Source organism: Mustela nigripes, chromosome 17, assembly GCF_022355385.1.
Source record: "Mustela nigripes isolate SB6536 chromosome 17, MUSNIG.SB6536, whole genome shotgun sequence".
NCBI classification, from domain to species: Eukaryota; Metazoa; Chordata; class Mammalia; order Carnivora; family Mustelidae; genus Mustela; species Mustela nigripes.
Window position 1 is genome coordinate 13,786,907 of NC_081573.1, and position 23,945 is coordinate 13,810,851.

At 53.1% G+C, this 23,945-nt stretch overlaps 1 protein-coding gene across 3 annotated transcripts; it reads left to right on the forward strand.

The window, feature by feature from the left end:
- Nucleotides 1-55: 55 nt before the first annotated feature.
- Nucleotides 56-22,707, forward strand: NUMBL (NUMB like endocytic adaptor protein). Of its 3 annotated transcripts, none has more exons than XM_059381380.1 (10): nucleotides 56-265; nucleotides 4,269-4,353; nucleotides 5,932-6,071; nucleotides 7,119-7,193; nucleotides 7,294-7,368; nucleotides 8,332-8,472; nucleotides 15,828-16,017; nucleotides 17,766-18,071; nucleotides 20,560-20,682; nucleotides 21,491-22,706. In XM_059381380.1, exons 1-10 carry the CDS (start codon nucleotides 152-154, stop codon nucleotides 22,117-22,119), a joined length of 1,878 nt encoding a protein of 625 aa, XP_059237363.1. In that variant the 5' UTR covers nucleotides 56-151; the 3' UTR covers nucleotides 22,120-22,706. The 3 variants fall into 3 exon arrangements, with proteins under 3 accessions (XP_059237363.1, XP_059237361.1, XP_059237362.1); XM_059381378.1 differs by lacking the exon at nucleotides 56-265 and adding an exon at nucleotides 434-716 and having other exon boundaries at nucleotides 21,491-22,707; XM_059381379.1 differs by lacking the exon at nucleotides 56-265 and adding an exon at nucleotides 434-716 and having other exon boundaries at nucleotides 17,769-18,071; nucleotides 21,491-22,707.
- Nucleotides 22,708-23,945: the final 1,238 nt, after the last annotated feature.

A 23,945-nucleotide genomic window follows, 5' to 3' on the forward strand; every position in this document is an offset into this window, starting at 1 on the left:
CACCCCCACCCCCTAAGCCGAACCGCTCGCGCACTAGGACGCCTGGGTCTCTTCGTTCCCCCTCCCCTTCATCGCAAAAAGTGCCTCGTCACCGCTTCTGCCCGCCCCCTCTGGGCTGGGAGAACCGTGGGGTTAGCTGGAAGATTTGGGTATGTGGGGCGGCAAAGAGCTTCCCGAAGCAACTCTTTCACGGACGTGGAACAGAAGGCGACCTGAGGCCAAGGTTCATGGAGGGGAAGAGAGCCCACGCCTGGATAGGCCTAGGGTAAGGTCTCTACGAGGCTCACGTGCTGGCTCAGCCCGGGACTGGCCAATGGGCGTGGCGGGGCGGTGGCCGCACCAGAGAAGGCGGGGTCATATCTGCGTATAGGCGTGGCCTGCAGGCCAGGAGGTGGGGCTTAGGCCGGCCAGGCGCCGGGCCGGGGCGGGGTTTTCTTGCATATCCCGAAGGCGGTGGGCCAATGGGCGGGGCTGGGGCGGCGAGCCGAGGCAGGAGGGGCGCTCCCCCGCCCCTGGAACGGAATCCTCCCGGGAGCGGAGCAGGCTCGAGCGCGTGCATCCCGCACCATCCCCCGACCCCCGGCCCCGGCCCGCGTCAGACCGAGCTGCCGCCGCCGCCACAGCAGCAGCAGCAGCGCTCGGGGATCCGGGCCCAGCTGGGGCCGCGGGAGGCGGGGGTGCCCCGGCCCTGGATGTCCCGCAGCGCGGCGGCCAGCGTGAGAAGGGCGGGAGAGGGGGACTCGGGTGGGGGGCGGCGCCGCTGCTGATGTGGCGAAGGGTGGGAGGCGGCCGCGGCGCCCGGATGGAGAAAGGGTGCCGAGGGTGGGGAGGGTGGGCCTGGGTGGGGGTCCGGAACAGGCCCCCTCTAAGCCAAAGCTTGAGAGACAGGGGTCCGGGGCACAGGCCCTCTCTTGCCAAGGCCCTGGAGATAGAGATCTTGGACATAGACCTGCCCCTCAAAAGAAAAAAAAAAAATCAAGGGCAGGGGGATAGATTCTAGGTACAACTCCCTGGGCAAGGCTTTAGGGATGGGGTCCAGGACACAACCCCCACATCAGGCCAAGGCCTCCAGGAGGCCATTCCAGAGCAGACGCAATTCCCACTCCTCCCTGCCTGAGGTGGTCTCTGACCACAACAACCCTCTAGACAAGGTCTTGAGGATGGGGGTCCTTGGGCACAGCTCCCCCACCAAGCCAAGGCCTGGGGTTCGGATTCCAGGCACAGTCTGTACCCAGGCCTCAGAGACGTCCTGAGCACAGCATCCCCCCACCAATCCCTGGGCGGCGTACCAGGAACAGCCCCTTCTCAAAACAAGCTCCCTGTTCCGGGGACTCCACCCCCCACCCAGCCTGAATAAAATAGGGAAATTTCAGGCAACCCCCAAAGGCTTGGTCATGGATCCCTGGGGCTGCCCAGCTGTCTGGGAGCAGCCCCATCCGCAGACAATGCGCCGCCTCCCTCTCCTGGGTATGGCCCCCCAGGCTCCAAGATTCAGGCTGGGGGTGGGGGGCGGCTCCCCAGGGACCAAGCGCAGCCCTATCTGTCTGCAGCGACTGCGGGTGACAGCGGCTTTGTGTGTGGTACCTGGGGGGAAGGGGGAAAGCAAGGGATAGGGAGGTGGCTAAGAGTGTGACCCGGTGTTTGTGTGACTGTGACTGTGACTATGGCTGTGGGTGTGTGTCCGTGTGCGCTAGAGCTGGGGGCCAAGGAATCCTGTGCGTGTGTCTGTGTTTTGTGCTTATGGTAGTGTCTGGTAATGTGTGTGATGGTGTCTGTGACCCCGGCATTGGTGTGACTCTGTGTGTGTGTGTGTGTGTGTGTGTGTGTGTGTGTGAGACAGCTGCTCCTTATGCTGAACCCTGTACTTTTTAGTCTGTTCGAGTGTGCGTGTGCATGGTTGTAACTGTGTGGTTGAGTCTGTGATTACATCTTTTGTGACCCTAGGCGTGTGCTTTGGTAAATATCACTGGGTTGTGACAGTGTGTGTGTTGGGTCTGGGGTTAGGCAAATGTGTGGCCGACTAGCTGTGGGTGGAGTTGGGATGGTGGTACGTGGAGTTGTGTCTATGACTCTGTGGCCATGTGCTGCTCTCCCAGTGACTTGCGAATGTTTGTGGTTGCGTCTACAACTGATCGTATATGTGGGTCACACATATGTCTCTGACACACAACTGTCCCTGCAACTCTGGGTGTGTAACTGCCATCGTATACGAAGATACCCCATGCCTGGTTGTGTGATGGCCCTGTGACGTGTAGGACAGCGATTGTGTGTCCATGGCCACATCTATGTATGTTGACTTGGATTGTAGAAAGGTCTCCATCTAGCTCCGTTGATACGAAGTGTGCGCATTTATAGTTGTGTTTGCGTGTGATCTGGGTGACAGATTGGAGTAGGGGTCTGAACCCCTGACTGATTATTAATAGAGGGCTATTTTATCATGTGTGACTCAAGCTCTGCTTATGGCTGTGTGTGGTGGCCCCAGGGAATTGTGGGGGGGGTGGATAGAGGTGATGGTGGCTTCTAGATTTGTGTCGGGCCTGCACATCTGCGACCCTGGGTGATTATATGTCGTGGCCTATGGGAGTGTACATGTCTATAGCCGTGTGGCTGGTGTGAATGTTCCTGTCTATGTGTGCGTGCTGGACTGTATTTCCATCTGGGTGGTTTGGTGACTGGGTGACTCTCCTGACTGCGTACATGGCTCTGTCAGGAACCGTGTCTTTTGGGTGGATGCAGCTATAAGCGCCATGTCCGGATCACCGCATTTCTGAGTTCTGTCTCATCATCACTGTGTGCTTAGGACGTGTGACACAGAAATTGTGTGCCGATGTCTCCCTGCGTGAGATGCTGTGTGTCTGTCCCAGTGACTCTCCCAGGCACTGTGATTGTATGTGGCCACAGGCTTCTTCATGTGTTTGCATGAAGAGAGGCCATGTGTTGGTGAGGGGGTCACATGGTGCAGCCGGGTGGTGGGGGCACTGCGGGACTGTAGCATGGCCAGGGCATGTGGCTGGGTACTGGGACACCGATGCTGTGTCACTTGGCACACACAGCCATTTCTGAAATGCATGTGGCTGGGACTCTGAGCCAGCATCCATCTGGCCGTACTTGAGCCTAGCCATCCTGAGGGACAGTCGTCTCTGGGTGGGTCTGTGCATGTCTTCAGTGTGTATGCCTAGTCCTCAACCAGGCACAGACCGTGGCCATCCGTGTCTCTGTGTGTGATTGGTCAGGGAGGGCTCTCCATGTAAGTAAGGGTGGCTCATATGGTGACCACATGTGTGTCCCTGTGACTGGGTGTGTGTGTGACTGTGATAGCACGTGACCCAAACAACATGTTGGTGTGGCTGCTGCAGTTGGGGCCAGGAATCCGTGGGCTGCTGTGTGCCTGGACATGAGGAGGCACCTGTGGCCGTGGCTGGGGGTGGTAGCGTGGGACCGAATGTGTGGCCATGTGTCTGCATGCCCCCATGACCACATGTCCTTGCACAGCAGTGGAGCCGCATGTGACAGGTGTGTGTGATGGGGACCCTGTCTGTGCTAGTGGGCGACCTCTGACTGGTGTGACTCCAGAGGCAGCGACGCAAGTGTGTCAGGCGGGGGCCTGAGGAGATCTCACTGGGAGTGAGCGCTGCTCTGGTGGGGGTGCCTGGGCCCAGCTGTCCGTACATGGCCGAGAAAATAAGGAAGGACCAAACATCCAGTAGCTGGTGTGCCCGGGTGTTTATGGCCGTGCCTGGGCAGGCTGGGACTTGCAACTCACGTGGACAGATGTCTGTGTCTGTGAACATGGATAGGATACCAGCTGGTTATAGCGGCTGCCGCCACTTTTGTGTGTCTGTGGAACCCCGTGTGTGCCCCTGCTGTGGTGTCTGCACAGACACACGTGTGGAGCTGTGCCCAGGTGCTGGGGATAGCCGGAGACCTGAGTTGTGTGTGTGCATGCATGTGACTGTATGTTTATGTGCAGCCTGGACAGGTGTCTAGAGGTCAAGGCCACTCCCTCCTCACACCATCCCCTTGGGTACTGAGGGCCTCCTGAGGCCAGGACATCCCCAGCACATGCCCCCGGAAATGCACCGACTCATTCCTGGGCTCTTGCTACCAGGTGGCTGGTCTCCTTAGTAACAGTTGCTATGACAACTGGGGCTCTCATCAGGGAGCCTGAAATGGAGGGGGGTTTGGCTGTTGTCCAAAGAGGGGGTGAGGTAGGGGACTGAGCCCCACCCCAAGCCAGTTTCTCACCTTCTCCTCCCTTCCTTGGGCAGGGCGGACCCAGGAGGCCTGAGCAGCATCTGCCCCCAGCCCCTTGTGGGGCCCCGGGGCCCCCCGAAACCTCCAGGACGGAGCCAGGTGAGTGACCAGCTGGGGCCAGGGCAAGGGCTGAGTGTGTGCTTGGGTCTGCCTCTCACGACGGGAGGAACTGTCCCTGCACTCACACGGGCTTCATCACACTCAGGAGTGGGCACCCTCAAGTGTCTTCCCTGCACACTCAGTGACCATCAGGCCCACCCTCACAAATAACACTAATACACTCTCACAGACAACAACCTTGTGCTATCCCACATCTACCCAGATACTTGGTTGCATAGACATAGCCTCAGCACAACACTCATGAGCCCACAGTCTCTGCAACAGCCACACACTCTGACACACACACATATCCTCCCAGACAAAAGCCACAGACACACAGCCTCACCACCGACAGCACTCTCGGCCAGAGACAAAGACTATCTGATAAGTCACAGGCACACACCGTCAGAGGCGACAGCCATCGAAGGCAGTAGCCACACTCTCACATGGACACACAGCTTCCAAGACAACAGTCAGGGACACACCCTTTCGGAGCCAAGAGCTTCATGCTCAGACACATCCCCACAGGCAGCATTCCCGAGACACATTCCACAACCATCTCACGCTTAGATAGCCTTCAGCAACAACCTTCTGGGACTTTCACTTGACAACAACCGCACTCTTGGACACTGACCCCCTCACAGACTGCACTCCCAGACATACACTTTCACAGACAACCATTCTCAGACCTGTGGCCTTTGGTACACACCGTCTTCAGAAATACACACACTCACAATGGTTGCATGTTCAGATCTAGACACTGGTAGTACACCAATTGCACACTTGCATGCACGCACACACATACACAGTCCCCATCTGCTTCTGGTGCTCTGTCCTAGTTGGCTCTCATGCTCCTGGGACTGTCAGAATGGCTTCTCAGTCTGTGAAGACTGTCTCAGTCAGTGAAGATTGTCCCACCTCCACACCCCCTCCTTCATCTGATGGTCGCAGGTGCACACTGCCCCAGGGTCTCCTGTCTTTGACTAGACACAGTTGACAGAGGGGCGGATCTGAGATGAGCCCCCAGCCCCCACACCCTCTGGCTTGGGTTCTGGACCTCAATCCCTGGATGTTCTGAGTCCCCCCCCACATCGAACCCCGGCAACTCAGAACTCTTGTGCTCTCTGACCATCTCCTCCCCTGGCTTCCTACCCCCAAAACTCCTGGCCACATGACCTGTGGCCCTTATGCCTTCTAAGCCCTGTGCCCTCTAGTGTCTTGACTCCCTGTTAGTTTGGATCCTCATACCTCTTGACTGTCACCTCCCTAATCTCCAGACTGCTAAAAGCTGTGATTCATGACCCTCTCCATCCCCGACCTTCATGTACCTTGGCCATAAGTTTTTCTTCTGAAACCCCACTGCTTACTCTGGCATTACCCTGCCTTCCCGGTGTCCCCTGACTGCTGTTGATTCATGTCCCCTAAATGCCATGCCCTCTGACCCAGTGACCCCCCCCTCCACTGTAACCCAGATCCCATGTTATCTGACCCCATGTTCCCTGAGCACTCTATCCATCCTGCTGGAACCCATGCCTCCAGCCACCGCCCTTGACCCGTGGCCCTGTCCTGTGTCACCAGAAGGGGCGGGCACCATGAATAAGTTACGGCAGAGCCTGAGACGGCGGAAACCAGCCTACGTGCCCGAGGCATCGCGCCCCCACCAGTGGCAAGCAGACGAGGACGCTGTGCGCAAGGGCACATGCAGCTTCCCGGTCCGGGTGAGTGGGTGGGGCCATGGGCGGGGTGCTGTGAGCTTCCGGTCCTTGGTGCTGGGTGAGAGGGCTAAGGGCTCTTCCTGTACAGAGGGATGGCTGAAGGTTTGTCCTGCTAGAGCAGGACCCCACGGCCTGGGCCCTTCAAAGGCAGGATCAAAACCCAACACACATTCTCTTGTACCATGAAGTTATTACCTGGGGAGTGGGGGGGGTTACCTTCTTCCTAATGTCACCCTATTCTGTGGGAGCTCACAATTTCCAAAAGGCACTGGACGACTTTTCAGAACACATACTGCACCTCTGTGAGGGAGAACGCAGGATTAGGGTTCAAATCCCACTCAGTCCCTTCCTGGTGGGGTGACCACAGCCGATGGTCACAAACCCTCCATTTTCTTTTCCCTTCTCCCATAAGCAGACATGGAGTGTGCGTGGTCCATCTGGTGGTGTGGGAAACACTGTGGGGCCGAGGAAGCGTAGGCGGCCAGTAAAGGGTGTTTGGCTAACCTGCAGCTGTGGGCCCGTAGGGCAGCCACCTGGCCCTGGCCCGGGGTCCTGAGTACTTCTGGCCCGAACCCTGCGAGAAAGCCCTCTAAGAGGATGCGCACGCGAGGCCAATGCCTCCCTTCCACTATTCAGCCCTGGCTTCATGCCACTGGGGAAAATGCTGGGAAATAGAGCCATCCTAGCCATGGGGTAAGGGAGCTGGAGCGAGTGTACCCCGGTTCTCATCAGTTCATCAGTGGGCCAGTCCTGGGGCTCACAGGGGCTCTGGGGCTTGCAGACACTGGGGCCCAAAGGGAAGAGGATAACGTGTTAAGGCCCAGGAATGGGGCAAGATGGGACTCAGTACTACCTGCCTGCTTCAGCATCCTTGTCTGTATGCCTGGGATGGGAGCAGAGTAGCCACCTCATGGGGCCGAGGTGCAGAGTGGATTAATATGTATGATGGGCTAGGTACCTTGCAGGACAGGTCGCAGCTGCTCAGGGCACACTGGGAAGGGTACTGATTACTGTGCTGATTTTCTGTCCTCCGGTTTCCTCTCCCTCAAGTACCTGGGCCACGTGGAGGTGGAGGAGTCCCGGGGGATGCACGTGTGTGAAGATGCTGTGAAGAAGCTGAAGGCGGTGAGTGAGGCTGGAGCCGGGAAGGCATCACCCCCCCACCCCGGCTCAGACCCCAGGAGGCAGCCCTGACCAGGCCCTTTGTCCTCCTCCCCCACCCCAGATGGGCCGGAAGTCCGTGAAGTCTGTCCTTTGGGTGTCAGCCGACGGACTCCGAGTGGTGGATGACAAGACCAAGGTAGGAGGCCTGTGGGGGTAGGAGGGGGCACCGGTGGGCCCCTCACCTCCCCCACCGGCTTGAATCAGGACTTAGGACGCCTTCCCACCCACCTCCAGGATGTACCTCCCTCCCGGGCCTTCCTAGACCATGTGCTCCCGCAACATCTTGGCACACCTCATAGTCCTAATTCAGGGCTGAGTCCTGCAGTTATCACAAGCTGGCACAGATGGTGGGTGTGAGCACAGGCTGTAGAGCAGAGCCTTAGCTCGGATCCCAGCTCCCCCATGCATCTGCTGGGTGACCCCGAGTATGAGATTTAACCCCTCCAAGCCTCAGTTGCCTCATCTGTGAAATGTGGATAAACACGGACCCTGCCCTTAAATGAGAGGATAGGTGCATGCCGTGTAAAACGGTGCCTGGGGCAGCATACTTGCGCAGATCAGTGGATGTTAGCTGTTCTGGGTTTATTGTCATTGTTCCCAGCCAGAGGGGAGCCTCACGCGGCTGGGATCAGATCATCTGTTTGCTCACTGTTGACTTCCCTGCCCGGAAACTGCCCAAGGAGGCAGCAGCACATGACAAGGGTTAGGTTAACGACTAAGCAGGATTGACATCTTTGCAGAGGCAGTTCCCTTGCCCCAAAAGACTGTTCCCTGCCTTTTTGCCTAGTTAATACCTCTTCCAGGAAGGTTTTGATGTCTCCTGATCAAGTGGAATTGGGTACCTGCTTGTGGCTCCCATGGGTCCATGTGTCTCCCTCAATCCTGGCCCTGACCCCTCGCCTATGTCTTTCTCTGGTTATGGGCCTTGAGTGCCTTGCTAACTGGGGAGCCCCATGGGAGCAGGGCCCACCTCTGTTTCAATCAGTGCGGGGTCCCCACCCATTCAGGACAAGACAGAGAACAGACAATAAAGGAGCACCGAATGAATACAGGAAAGACTGTTCAAGTTCCTCTCCTGGTTTCCCTGGTCCCCTTCCAGGACCTGCTGGTAGACCAGACCATAGAAAAGGTCTCCTTTTGTGCCCCTGACCGCAACCTGGACAAGGCTTTCTCCTACATCTGCCGGGATGGGACCACCCGCCGCTGGATCTGCCACTGTTTCCTGGCGCTCAAGGACTCTGTGAGTATCACCGGAGCTGGGAGGAAGCTGGCTGGTTGCTCTTCGGCGGCCTCAGGTCAGACCCTCACCTCTCTTCTCTGTTGCCCGTGTCCTTCGCAGCTCCTAACTTAGAGGAGTACAGGGAGGCTGGAGGGGTTAATACAAAGTGTCTGGAACAGTGCCTGGCACATCAGAAGTGCTCAGGGACACATTAATTATCATCCTCATTGTCCATAGTTGTGCATGTGTCTCTTATTTTTCTTTTTTATGAGGGTCGCACGCATGTAAGTAACATGCACAGGCGTCCAGGACACAGCTCCGTAAACTCTTGCTTACATAAAAACCCCACCTGGTCCCTCAGGCCCTCCCCTGTGATACTCCCAGGGTACACACTCTTTTCAACCTTGATTCAATGTGTCTGCGGTTCTTCATATATTTGAGACATGAGGGTCCCCTCTGAGAATCTGACAGAAGCCACAAATGGTCTGTCTTCTCAGAAACATTCTCATAGTTAGGATTCTGAAGCTGTGACGGTAAATCCCCAGCTGCCATTCAGTTCAAGGAGATAGAAATTTGTTCCTGGCTTGTGTGAAAGATATCCAGAGGTAGGCAGTGCAGGATTGGGGGGCTCTTCTCTTCCCATCAAGGGCTGCAGCTCCATGATCTTGTCGTGGCACTGGAGTGTGGCCTCCACTCCATGATCCAAAATGGGTGCACATGCTCCAGCCCTTGCATCTTTATTCCAGCTACCTAAAGGAGGGAGGCATGCAAAGGGACAAACCCTCTCCTTTTGGGGAGCTACATAACAATTACATCCCATTGGTCAGCATGTAGTCACATGGATATCCCTTGCCACAAAAGATAATGGAAAATAGCCTCTTTATTCTGCCCTATCCCCTGAACCCTGACCTCAGACCACCTGGTAGGAAGGCATGGTCTCAGCTCCCTGCATTAGCCAGTGTTTTTTGGTGGCTGGCTGCAGAAACCACTCTGGCTGATTTAACTCCAAAATGCTATAATGGGGGGAAATCTCACAAAAAAATCAAAGGGCAATCAGAGCACTAAGCATCAGGATAGTCAGGGAGCTGAGCAGCCTGGGGGCACCACAGAGGGGACAGTTCCTTCCACTGCACTGCTGCAGAAATGAATCCAGCCTCTTTTTTTTTTTTTTTTTAAGATTTATTTATTTATTTCACACACACACACATACACACACACACAGATCACAAGTAGGCAGAGAGACAGTGGGGGAAGCAGGCTCCCTGCTGAGCAGAGAGCCCGATTTGGGGCTCAGTCCGAGGACTCTGAGACCATGACCTGAGCCCAACGCAGAGGCTTAATGCACTGAGTCACCCAGGCACCCCAGGGGTTAAAATTCTAACAAGAAGGCATGGGATTGGCCTGTCTTGGGTAAGACCTCCCCTTGGTCAGGGGAGGGTGGAGCATACAGACTGACTTATCCAACATGCACGAGGAGCTCCCCAAAGGGAACTTGGGGTGCTGTTATCAAAAGCAAGGGGAACAGATACTGGGCAAGTAAAATAACACACATCCCTCTGAGATTTTCACGGGATTCCTTCATATTTCAGAAATCCCCACCCCGGGTGCCTGGGTGGCTCAGTTGGTTAAGCAACTGCCTTCGAGTCCTGGGATCAAGTCCCACATCAGGCTCCCAGCTCCACGGGGAGTCTGCTCTCTCTGACCTTCTCCCCTCTCATGCTCTCTCTCACTGTCTCTCTCTTAAACAAATAAATAAAATCTTAAAAAAAAAAAAAAATGAAGAAAGAAAGAAAAAGAAATCCCCACCCTAAGGACTCTGGACTCCCAAAACTGCTCAGCACCCCCAACCTCCTCTGTCATACACACAATCTCAGACGTCAAACCGGGGGTGGAAAACTAGCATGAGAGTATCAGGATGGATTAGTCAGGATGGGTAAGCGCCTGCCAGGGGCTAGTACGGAGATAGCAGAAACCCAGGGCCCCGAGCGACTGCAGATTTCCTGAGCAGAGCAGGCTAAGTTGTATTAGCTATCTGTTGCTATAGAACAAATTGCCCCAATGTTTAGTGACTTAAAATGACCGTCATTTACTATTTCTCAGGGGTTTCATAGGTCAGGAATTTGGACAAGGCTCAGCTGGGTGGGGCTGGCTCCAGGGTCTCCTGTACTGTTACAATGTGATGGTGTTTGGAACTGTGACCCCAAGAGCCTGGCCGGATAGCCCCACTCTTTACGGATCTCAGGACCTCTTCACAAGGGCTGTCTAGCAGGGGGTTCAGGAGAGCTGGACTTCTTCCATGGTGGCGCTGGGCTCCAGTGTGAGTTCGAGAGAGACCGAGCTCACACCTGCTTGGTCTTGGTCTTGGAAACCACACACACAGCCTTGCTTCTGTGGGATTGTGTCTGTCCAGGTGGTCATAGAGGTCTTCCCAGGCTAAGGGGAGAGAACACAGACTCCACCTCTGACAGGGGAGTGACAAAGTTCTGGAGGAGTGGGCGGGTGCCAGAAATTTGCTGTGGCTATTTAGGGAAAACACGGCCACATGGTTAGTGTGGGTTCAGTGTTGTAACAACAGCTGTGGGACATGAGGCCCGGGTGACTTTCCTCTTGGGGACTCAGTCTCCTCTTCCATGAAATGGGGGTGTTAGCAGTGGCTGCTCCCAGGTGTGTTGGGGAAGCATTTGTTAGGATCAAACCCAGAAAGTTCTGAACAGAGTTGTATAACACAGGTTCAGTCACTAGGAACAGTTACTATCATTTGAAAAGTACTTGGGTGGGGGATGGTGCCTGGGTGGCTCAGTCAGTTCAGCTTCTGTCTTCAGCTCAGGTCATGATCCCAAGGTGCTGGGATCGAGTGCCACATGGGGCTCCTCACTCAGTGGGGAGTCGGCTTCTCCCTCTCCCTTTGCCCCTCCCCTCCTTGTGTGCTCTCTCTCTCTCTCAAATAAAATCTTGAAAAGTACTTGGCGGTGAGAATCAAAGCAAGAAAAGCACAAGGCCATCTCTTCTGTGTAGAGAGCGTGACTTCTGCTTTCCCTTCTACTTCTGAGCCACGGGTTTGAAGCATTAGGTGGTAGAACTCCCAGGATTCCCCAAGCATAACTTCACTTTTTGAGGTGCAGTTCACATGAAATTGATCATATGAAAGCCCACACTGCAGTGGCATTTAGTAGGCTCTTAACCTTGTTCCTTCATCACCTCTCTCTGGTTGCCCATATCCTCATCGCTCCTAAAAGGGAGCTCAGACCCATTAAGCCGTCATTCCCTGTGCCACACACCTTCCTCCCTGACGGCTAGTGACTTTCTGTCTCTGTGGAGTTAACTCTCCTAGACAGTTCATACAAATTGAACCGTACGGTATGTGGTCTTTTATGGCTGGCTTCTTTCACTTAGCATCATGTTTTCAAGGCTCATCCTTGTAGTGCGAGTCCTTACTGTTTTATAGCTGAGTAATACTCCACTGTATGGATATATTACATGTTTATCTTTTCATCCTTTGATGGACATTCGGGTGGTTTCTACTTTTTGGATATTGTGAATAATGCTGTTATGGACAGCATTATGGATGTGCAAGTATTTGTTTGAATACCTGTTTCTAATACTTTGGGGTCCATACCTAGGAGCTGGATTGCTAAATCACACCCAGGTGTCCCATTTTATTTTAAATGCTATTGTAAGTGGGATTGTTGTAACTTCATTTTTGAATTGTTCACTGTTAGCGTAGGTAGGTAGGTATATAGGTATATAGTAAATCTATATCTATATTTAAAGTTTTGAGGAATTGCCAAGCCACTTCCCACAGAGGCTGCACCATTTTATATTCCCACTAGCTAAGTACAAGGGTTCCAGTTTCTTCACATCCTGGCTAGCACTTAATACTTTCCTTTTTTTTTTTTTTTTTAATTATAGCCATCCTAGTAGGTGTGAAGTAGTACCTGACTGTAGTTTTGATTTGTATATCCCTACTGACTAAGGAGATTGAGACTGTTTTTATATGTTTATTGGCCATTTGTATATCTTTGGAGAAATGTCTGTTTAAATTCTGTATCCATTTTTTTAAAGTTGGGTTGCCTTTTTATTGTTGAGTTGTAAGAACTTTTTATATATTCTGGATACTAGACACTTATCAGTTGTATGATTTGCAAAAATTTCCCCCCATTCTCTTCAGTTGTCTTTTCACTTTCTTTAGTAGTGTCCTTTGAGATACAAATGTTTTTAATTTTGATGAAGTTCAGTTTATCTATTTTTTTCTTTTGTCCTTCATGCATTTGGTGTCACATCTAAGAATCCTTTGCCAAATCTAAGATCATGAAGATTTACTCCATGTTTTATTCTAAGAGTTTTATAGTTTTAGCTCTTACATTTAGGACTTTAATCCATTTTGAGTTAATTTTTGTAAATGGTGTGAAGAAGGGGTCCAACTTTATTTTTTCCATGTGGCTATTGTCCTAGCACCATTTGTTAACAGGACTGTTCTTTCCCCCATTGAAGTCTTGGTACCCTTACTGAAAATCAATTGACCATAGAGGTGTGGGTCAATATCGGGCTCTCAATTCTGTGTCATTGATCTGTATGTTATCCTTACAGCAGTATCACATTATTCTGATTGTGGTAGCTTTGGAGTACTATTTAAATCAGAAAGTGTGAGTTCTTTTATGTTGTTCTTTTTCAAAATTACTTCGGCTCTCCTGGGTCCCTTGCAATTCCATGTGAATTTTAGGGTCAGCTTTTCTATTTCTACAAGAATCTATTGGGATTTTTGTGAGGATTGCACTGAATCTATAGACCACTTTGGAAATATTGCAGTCATTAACAGTATTCAATATCGTAATCCATGAGCATGGGATGCATTTCCATTTATTTGGGTCTTCTTTACAGTGTGTGGTAGTTTCCAGCATACATGGCTTTGACTTCCTTGGTTACGTTTATTCATAACCATTATTTTATTTAATTTTTGAGAGTGAGTGAGCATAATCATGAACATGAATGGGAGGGGAACAGGAGGGACAGAGAGAGTGGGAGAGAGAGAGAGAGAGAATCATAAGCAGGCTATACACCCAGCACAGAGCCTAACACGGGGCTCCATGTCACGGCCCTGAGATCATGATCTGAGCCGAAATCAAGAGTGGGATGCTTAACCGACTGAGCCACCCAGGTGTCCCATTTTATTTTAAATGCTATTGTAAGCGGGATTGTTGTAACTTCATTTTTGAATTGTTCACTGTTAGCGTAGGTAGGTATAACTGATTTTTGTGTGTTGATCTTGTATCCTGCAACTTTGCCAAATTCATTTATTATCACTAATAGTTCTTCTGTGGATTCTCTATGATTTTCTATATATAAGGTTATGGCAGTTGTAAACAGAGATAATGTTACTTTCCCCTTTCCAGTTTGGATGCCTTTCTTCTTCTTCTTTTTTTTTTTTTTTTTAAAGATTTTATTTATTTACTTGAGAGAGAGACAGTGAGAGAGAGCATGAATGAGGAGAAGGTCAGAGAGAGAAGCAGACTCCCCATGGAGCTGGGAGCCCGATGCGGGACTCGATCCTAGGACTCCAGGATCATGACCTGAGCCGAAGGCAGTCGTCCAAGCAACTGAGCCACCCAGGCGTCCCGATGCCTTTCTTCTTCTTGTCCAATTACTCTAGAACTTCCAGCAAGCACAGTGTTGAATAGAGTGATGAAAATAGGCATCCTTGTCTTGTTTCTGTTCTTTGGGAAAAGCTTTCACTTTCAGTGTTGAGTATTATGTTAGCTGTGACTTTTTATCAGGTTGAGGAAGTTCCCTTCTATTCAAAGTTTGTTGATTTTTTTTTTTTTTTTTTTTAAATCATGAAAGGGGGCTGGATTTTGTCAAATCCTTTTTCAGAGTTCATGGGGATGATCGTGTGGCTTTTTTCCATCCTTCTGTTAATGTGGTGTGTTACACTGATTGATTTTCGTAAGTTGAACCAACCTCGCATTCCTGGGATAAATTGACTGGATCATGGTGTATAACCCTTTTCCTGTGCTGGTATTTTGTGGACGATTTTTGTCCCCAAGTTTAACAGGTGGCTGAGAATCTTGATTAAGAAACGGAAGTCAGGGCGCCTGGGTGGCTCAGTGGGTTAAGCCGCTGCGTTTGGCTCGGGTCATGATCTCAGGGTCCTGGGATCGAGTCCCGCATCGGGCTCTCTGCTCAGCAGGGAGCCTGCTTTCTCCCCTCTCTCTCTCTGCCTGCCTCTCTGCCTACTTGTGATCTGTGTCAAATAAATAAATAAAATCTTTAAAAAAAAAAAAAAGAAACGGAAGTCAGATCGATCTCATTCTTATGCTAACTTTGCCACTGGCTTATTGTTATGGGCATGTTGACTAAGGCTCAGTTTCTTTGTAAAATTGGTTCGTTAGCACAGCCACCTCCTGGCATGATTGGGAGGGTCCTGCATGGACAGATACACTGAGATACCTGTGTGGTATTTCCCTGTGCCTGGCTCTTGGGCTGCCTCCCTCTGCTGTATGCCTTGCATATTAGTTCATAGATAGATCTTGCTACAATCCGGTTCAGTAAGTGCTGTTAGGATCCCCATTTTATAGACCAGGAGGCTTGGGCACTAAGAGGTGATGTGGATTTCTCGAGAAACACAGCTGGAAAGCAGGAAGCCAGCATCACTGTGGCCTTGCAGCCTCCCAAGTAGGCACTCAACAGGGCTGTTGTGTTCACCCCCAGCATTTTATGACAAAATGCTTCCAAGCACGCATGGAAGCCGAAAGACTTGTATAACCAGTCACCTGGACACCATCACCCAGATCCCGCCATTAGATGTGTCTGCCCTTATTCTGTTGCTCATTTGTCCCATTTTTGATGCATTTCAAAGTTGCAGACATCAGAATACTTCCCCCGGACACTTCAGCCTGCCTGCCCCGCAGTTGAACGCATTTATTACCAGCTCTTTTTCTTTTGAAGTCAAATGCTTGCTGTGCACAGACCCAGGGGTGTTAACAACTGTACATACTCATGCAACCCAAGCCTCCATCAAGACCTAGAACATTCCTCTACCCCAGCCAACGCCTCCTGCCCTTTCCCAGTGAGTTCTCACCCCCGCCCCCAGAGGAACAGCCAGGCTTCCAGCTTTTTTCACCACAGATTAGTTTTACTGGTTCTTGAACTTCCTATCAAGAGAGCCATACGGCACTGCACTCTTGTTTCTGGCTTTTTTTTTTTCTCTCCGAGCTGTCCTGTTTCCCTCTGGGTGCAGATGCAGTCTGGGGCTCTGGGCAGGCACGGGTGCAGGGGACTGGTCCAGGATGACCTGACACTGAGCTGGTGGCACCAGGGCTTCTGCCTCCAGCCGGCACAATGCCACCTCTCCAAGCCCGGCCTGACCCCTCTTCCCACAGGGCGAGAGGCTGAGCCATGCCGTGGGCTGTGCCTTCGCCGCCTGCCTGGAGCGGAAACAGCGGCGGGAGAAGGAATGCGGGGTCACGGCCGCCTTCGATGCCAGCCGCACCAGCTTCGCCCGCGAGGGCTCCTTCCGCCTGTCGGGTGGCGGACGGCCGACTGAGCGAGAGGCCCCTGAAAAAAAGAAAGGTGGGCGCTGTGGGCGGGGCCTGGGGATCCATTCTGGGCGGGGGGGCAGGAGAGAGCGACAGAGGCCCAGGGACTCTGCAATTTACAGAGCAGGGTACCAGCCACAAGGTTTGGCTACAGTTTACAGAGCTCACTTGTTTGGGCAATATTCGGCTGGCCACAGATCCCAGCAAAACTGGGTTATCTGCTAACCCAGGGAGGTTCGGAAGCATTTTAAACTGTGGCTCAAGGCCAGTTACTGGATTGTGAAGTCAGTGTGGTGGACTGTGGCCGGCACTGAAAAGAACTGAAATAGAAAAGAATAGAAAATATCAGATTAGCTGAATGTAGTAAGGGGAAGTGCAGTTTAATGATACTTTTTTTTAAAGATTTTATTTATTTATTTGACAGAGATCACAAGTAGGCAGAGAGAGAGAAGGAAGCAGGCTCCCCGCTGAGCAGAAATCCCGATGCGGGGCTTGATCCCAGGACTCCGGGATCATGACCCGAGCCGAAGGCAGAGGCCCTAACCCACTGAGTCACCCAGGCGCCCCACAGTTTAATACTTTTAGTCCAGGCTGTGTATTTGCGTGCATGTGGAGGGTCGGGGGTACAGGTCACCATGCAAAAGGTTTTATATTGGTGGTCTCTAACATTACAGGTAAGTGGCATGTACTTTGTAAATTCTAAAACAATGCGGCTTTTATTTTTATTTATTTATTTGGAGAGAAAGCGTAAGTGGGGATATACTGAGGAAGAGGCAGAATCCCAAGGAGACGCGCCTCGGTGGCTCATTTGGGATTGAGCCCCACATCCGGATCCCTGCTCATTAGGGAATCTGCTTATTCCTCTCCCTCTGCCTCTCACCCGACTCGTGCTCGCCTGGGCGCGCTCGCTTGCTCTCTCCCAAATAAATTTTTTTTTTTAAAGATTTTTATTTATTTGAGAGACAGAGAACACAAGTGGGGGTTGGGGGAGAAGCAGAGGGAGAGGGAGAAGCAGACTCCCTGTGGAGCAGGGAGCCCAATAAGGGGCTTGATCCCAGGACCCTGAGATCATGACCTGAGATGAAAGCAGACGTTTAATCTACTGAGCCACCCAGGCACCCCTCTCTCAAATAAAACCTTAAAAGAAAAAAAGAAGAACCCCAAGCAGACTCCACTAGGCTTGATCTCACAACCCAGAGATCATGACCTGAGCCAAAATCAAGAGTCAGGTACTTAGCTGACTGAACCATTCAGGCACCCCAAAGACAGGTTTTTTTTTTTAATATAAATGTATTGTGTTTTAAGTCACAGTATTTTTTTTTTTTTTTGACTGTGGAATCTAGTTTTTAAATTTTTGGAAAACACTGCTTAGAATTTACAAAGAACTTACTGTGGGAAGCTGCTTCTCGCTATGCCCCTTGCCCCCCGCTTATGCTCGCTCGCTCTCTCATAAATAAATAAATCTTAAAAAATTGATCAGAAAGGGAAATAGAAGGTCTCAGAAGGGAAAACAGCAGAAGCAGTGAAGAAAGCCAGCTTAGGGACAGAAAACTAGAGAGACCCAAAAGATCAGGTTGGAGGAGGAATCCCCGAGGGCCTCCTGGGGCAGGCAGTACTGGTGTGGTGACAGTGAGAGACATTTCAGGGCTCTGACCAGCCTGTTCTAGGGACAGGACAGAGTGGGTGAAGGCAGCAGCACTGGAAGATGATCAAGGGGGCTTGCTGGGAGAGGAGTAAATGCCTAGGTGTGGTATCTGACCGCCTGTCTCCCCGTGTCTCCAGCAGAGGCAGCAGCTGCCCCAACTGCAGCTCCTGGCCCTGCGCAGCCTGGGCACGTGTCCCCGACACCAGCCACCACATCTCCCGGTGAGAAGGGTGAGGCGGGCACCCCAGTGGCTGCAGGCACCAGTGCGGCCGCCATCCCCCGACGCCACGCCCCGCTGGAACAGCTGGTTCGCCAGGGCTCCTTTCGCGGGTTCCCGGCACTCAGCCAGAAGAACTCACCTTTCAAACGGCAGCTGAGCCTACGGCTGAACGAGCTGCCATCCACACTGCAGCGACGCACAGACTTCCAGGTGAAGGGCACAGGTGAGCCTGGGACTCCGTGGGAGGGAACATCGGGATCAGTACCATCCCTAGTAAGCACTAGAGACAGAAGAAGGGGTATAAGCCTTGATCGGTTAGCACTGTCTGCCATGGGAAAGAGAGGTGGAACACATCATGGTCAATTAGCAGCATCTGCCACCAACAAGGGGGGAGAGAGAGAGATTGATGAGCAATGTCTACTATTGGCAAGGAAAAGCGGAAGGATGGCACAAGCCACGATCAATTAGTAATGTCTGCTGTGTTTAGGGAAAGGGGAGAGGTGGCTTGTATCACAATCGATGAGCAAAGTGTGCCAGGGACTTGGGAGAGGGGAGAAGCTGCCTAGATGCCACTGATTGCTCAGGAGGAGGCTGAAACTCCCAAGCATTTATTGGCCACTGGAGCCATGAGATCTGGCTGGGTGAAGGATATGGGCTCAGGGGAAGGAGGATTGTGATGGATTAAGAATGCCTGGGGAGGGACGCCTGGGTGGCTCAGTTGGTTAAGCAGCTGCCTTTGGCTTGGGTCATGATCCCAGCATCCTGGGATCGAGTCCCACATCGGGCTCCTTGCTCAGCGGGGAGCCTGCTTCTCCCTCTGCCTGCCTGTGCTCGCTCTCTCCCTCTCTCTCTGATAAATAAATAAAATTTTAAGAATGCCTGGGGAGTGCCTGGGTGGCTCAGTGGGTTAAGCCTCTGCCTTTGGCTCAGGTCATGATCCCAGGGTCCTGGGATTGAGCCCTGCATCTGGCTCTCTGCTCAGGAGGGAGCCTGCTCCCCCATCTCTCTCTCTCTGCCTGCCTCTCTGCCTACTTGTGACGTGTCTGTCAAATAAATAAATAAAATCTTTTTTTTTCTTTTTTTTTTTTAAAGATTTTATTTATTTCTTTGACAGAGAGAGATCACAAGTAGGCAGACAGGCAGGCAGAGAGAGAGAGAGGAGGAAGCAGGCTCCCTGCTGAGCAGAGAGCCCGATGTGGGACTCGATCCCAGGACCCTGAGACCATGACCTGAGCCGAAGGCAGCGGCGTAACCCACTGAGCCACCCAGGCGCCCCAATAAATAAAATCTTAAAAAAAAAAAAAAGTCTGCCTGGGACAGGGAGAATAGAATGATGGCATATGGCACGGTCTCCTGAGGGGTCTGCCATGAGAAAGAAAAAGGAGCGAGGTGGCATACCATATGATTAATTAGTGAAGGCTGCCATGGATAAGGGAGAAAAGAGAACAGCAGAAGTTATGTTAGCTCAAGGAGAGGCTCCCAGAATTTGGCCAGTGGAGACAATAGGTGAAGAGCACACATGAGGTCAAGGGTCAGGGAGCATAGTGACAGGTTTGCAGTGTCGCTGGCAGGCAAAGATCAGGCAGAGGCAGCACCCATCGTCGCTGACCAGCCACGTCTTCCAGGGACAGTGCTGAGGAAAGAAGCAACACATCCTCATTGATTAGTAATGTCTTCCCTGGGTGCTGACAGGAGAGAGTGTAGCTGTTCTGTTTTTCTTAGAGGGGAGATGGAATTGCAAGGACCAGTACTCTGTCCTAGCCATAGTGTCTGGCCAGGTGAGGCCAGAAGGTGAGCAAAGAGTCCAGGGGCAGGGGTGATGGGAGGAGAGAAGCATCGTGTTTGATTACTCCTATCTGCCATGGGCCAGAGAGAAGAGAGAGGTGGCATAAGTCATGATCTAAAAAGCCAGGTCTACGTGGGAAGAGAGGTGGCCCAGTACTGTGTTCTGTTTGAGGGAGACAGGCAAGCGGGCTGCCTTTCCTCCCAGCTGTCTGTAAGTCACGTGGTCTGGCCCATGGTCCTGTTTTCATTTGCCAAATCAGAGACACCCATCTCTTATGGCCTTGGGGATTGGCATGGGAGGTGTTGCTCTGTGTCCGGAAGGCTGGGCTGCTCCCAAAGGTGACTGCTGGGCAGACGCCATTGCTGGCTGAGAGTGATACACACGCACTCCCTGTCCCATATCGTACCGCGGCCATCACACACCCTGGGGCTGGCATACACACACTCCTTGGCTCCCCTTGATTTGGAAGCTTCGTGTGCCCGGAGGCAGTGGCACGCTTGCTTGGGTGTGACCTACCCCCTCCCCACCCCGCCGAACTTTCAGTTCCATAGGAGTCACAGGGGCCACACACAGAAGTCACACACGCTGGGAAGTCACAGAAGCTGGTGTTTCCATTAACATGCCCTTGGGCACGTACCCAGCTAACCCATGCAGATGTACACACACTCACAAGCCACATGCCCAGGATCATGCAGACTTGGAGATCACAGCTCAGATTCACACACACTTGTGAAAACACTCGTGGGTCACATATGGGTACTGCATTGGCTCATGCTTGGGAATCAAAAGACACCACATGCCTGGATCCATTTGGCCACCGCAGAATGGACGCATGACCCACACCCCATGACCCCAGAGGTCGTCGGGGGGGCCATCTGAGGGCCTGGGCCCCTTGGCTAACCTCCACCCTTCTCTGATTTCCCAGTGCCCGAGATGGAGCCTCCCGGTGCCAGTGACAGTGACAGCATCAACGCCCTGTGCACACAGATCAGCTCGTCCTTCGCCAGCGCTGGAGCCCCAGCACCTGGGCTGCCACCGGCCGCAGCAGGTAAGCCCAGCCTGTCTCCTATAGTGGCCACCCCGCAGCACCCCACCTGCAGACCCCTGCTCCGTCCAGGGTTACCTCCCAGACTCCAGGAATCCCACAAGCTTAGAACCGTTGGTCATCTAAGGGCTAGGGGACCATCCCAGCTCCATGGAATCAACTTTGAGCTTTGGATCATCTTAGAATCCCAGGCTGATCTCAGAGCCATGGGTTCATCCTAGAACCACGGGCAACTTAGAACCACAGGATTCGTTTTAAACCTTTCTGTCTCAGAACCATAAAATTGAGAAACCCACAGTCTTAGGATCACACGGTATTAGAACCTCCAGATTCGTAGCCACGAAGCCTTGGAATCACCTTAGAGCCATGAGCTTATCTTAGAACCACAGAAGCCCTTGGAAGTGTAGTATAAATTTAGAGTTGTAGTCTTCGAAAGCACAACCTTAAAACCGGTGAGCCTCGCTATGTTGGAAACGTATGGGACCCCTCGAAAAAGACTTACACCATCTTAGAATTTTAGCCTCCCAAAATGATACATTGTCAAAATAATCAGAACTAAGGGTGCTATCAAAAATATTTAGGAACAGGTTTGGCCCTGACCCATCAGAGGGGAAGCTGGGCTGGTGACAGTCAGTCTTGCCTGTACTTTTCCATCTTGGGACCTGAGACTCTCAGAACTGTATTTTCTGAGCACTCAGAACCGTGGTCCAGGATGGTTAAGCCGTTTGCCCCAAAGTTGACACAGGTAGTGAATGGCAGGGCCCAACCCCCAACCTAGGGTTCTCTCAACTGTCCCCTCTCCTCTCTCTAGGGACTTCTGCCTGGGGTGAGTCCTCCGTGCCCCCGGCAACTGCCTTCCAGCCTGGGCACAAGCGGACCCCTTCAGAGGCCGAGAGGTGGCTGGAGGAGGTGTCCCAAGTGGCCAAGGCGCAGCAGCAGCAGCAGCAGCAGCAGCAAACAGCATCTGTGCCCCCTGTGGCCCCCGCTCTGCAGCCCTTCCCTGCCCCCATGGGGCCTTTTGATGCGGCACCCGCCCAGGTGGCCGTGTTCCTGCCACCCCCACACATGCAGCCGCCTTTTGTGCCCGCCTACCCAGGCTTGGGCTACCCGCCCGTGCCCCGGGTGCCTGTTGTGGGCATCACCCCCTCACAGATGGTGGCCAACGCCTTCTGCTCCGCCGCCCAGCTCCAGCCCCAGCCCGCCACCCTGCTCGGGAAGGCTGGAGCCTTCCCACCCCCAGCCATGGCCACTGCCCCTGGGGGCCAGGCCCGCCCACGTCCCAATGGGGCACCGTGGCCCCCAGAGCCGGCCCCTGCCCCGGCCCCTGAGTTGGACCCCTTTGAGGCCCAGTGGGCAGCATTAGAAGGCAAACCGGCTGTTGAAAAACCTTCCAACCCCTTCTCCGGCGACCTGCAGAAGACCTTCGAGATTGAACTGTAGCTCGAGCCGCCCTGCCCGTCCCAGCATCCCTGGGTGCCCCACATCTGGGCATGGAGGCCCAACCTCTCTTCCTAGTCCCACACCCTGGGGCTGCGCCCCCCAACACCCCCTCCAGCCCTTGATCATCCCCCACAACCACTACAGAACTGACATTGTACGCCCAGATTGCGACAGGATGGAATTCAGGGATGGACCCGGCCTGGCTAAGGGACCCATTTCACTGCCAGACTTAGGCTGGCAATGCCCTCCCTCACCCCCACCCCCAAACACAGTGGGATGGCCACAGTCCCACTGAGTGCCCTCAGTTCAAGCAACATTTCCCAGTTTCTGTTGTTGACCTTCCGCCTTCCAGTGTCGGGTGGGACGGAAAAGGGATGCCTGCCTCGGGCTCTTCTGGGCCCACTAGGGCCCACCCCGTCTGGGCATCCCCTCCCATACACAGCACAAGCAAAGGGCTTCCCTCTGCCCACCTGCTGCGTTCACTGCCAATGCTGTGCTCACCCCGATCACCTCTCTCCCCCACGTGGGGGGGCCCACATCTTCCCTGGGCCAAGGTCTCATGGGGGTGGGGGCCAAGTTGGGGGCCCAGGAGGCGGGGTAGGGGGAAGGGGAAGGAGATGCTCAGTTACCTCACGTCAGTGCCCGCTGGGGAGGGGTCTGGGACAAGGAGCAGGGGGGGGCGCCTGGCGGGTACTTTTCTATCTTTTATTTCCAGATTTTTTTGTATCTAAACTTACAGATTTGTATTATACAAGGACAGCCAATAAAGGAAGAATATAATGACGTCCCTCGGGACAGCGGGGGTATGTGTGTTGGGGGGGCTGGTGCAGTGGCAGAGCCTTTTCTTCTGAGTCCTCTCCTAAAATGAGGGACCATAACCTCTGAGTCATAACATGGTAGGAGGGAATGCTGGCCCAGCATTTGAGAGGTTGGATACTAAAGGGGACCCAAAATTAATCACCCCAATTTCTAATTCTTAACAGAGTCTGAACCAAAGAATTCAAAATATTATAATCTGCTTCTAATCAGTTCAGTATTGAAATGTCATTTTTGTATTTCCTAGTCGAGTATGGAAATTCTCAATAACCAGCTTTGGAACAGTAGATCTTTGAGCTGGAAAATTGGTCAATTTGCATTTTCTGTAACTTGGGCCAAAGTGTCATCTGACACAGCAGCACGTTTTGTTAAGTCTCTTGTTTTTTGGGGTCCCACACCCCAGAGACTGGTTCTTCAGGGCGCTTCTCCCTCCACGGAGACCACAGATCTGGGGGTAACTTTCCCCCAAGCTTGGGCTCTCAGAATAGACCTAACATCCCTGCCCTATCTGGGAACCTACTCCCGCCTAACCCCCATGGGGCATCCCAACCCCACTGCCACCAAGGTCACTTCGCAGGGACCACCCAGCCCAGGCTGGTTCAGTGCGCCTTTTTCAGTTCTGTCTGGGAAGCTCTGCCCACCCTCACAGCGGCTTCCCGCGCCAACCCCCCTCGGGGAACAGGCCACGTGAGCCCCTCCCCGTGCTTTCTGGAGGGTTCCGCCCGTCGCAACGCCTTCTCTCCAGGCACCAGGGAGGCCGCAAGGGCTCTTTTGGAACGTCCCACCGAAGGGCTAGTGCTTAGCGCCCCCCTGCTCTTGGGAAAGCTCCACAGGGCGCCGCAGCCCAGGGGTGCCCAGCCCCCGAGCCGGGGGTACAGACCCCACCGTGCTGACACCCTGCGGCTCCCCCGGCCCCCGCACCTCTCGCCACCCCTGCTCCCGGGTCTCTGCGGACATGTCCCCCACCGACAAACAGACCTCCCGCTCCGGGAAGGCTGCGGGGATCAGTG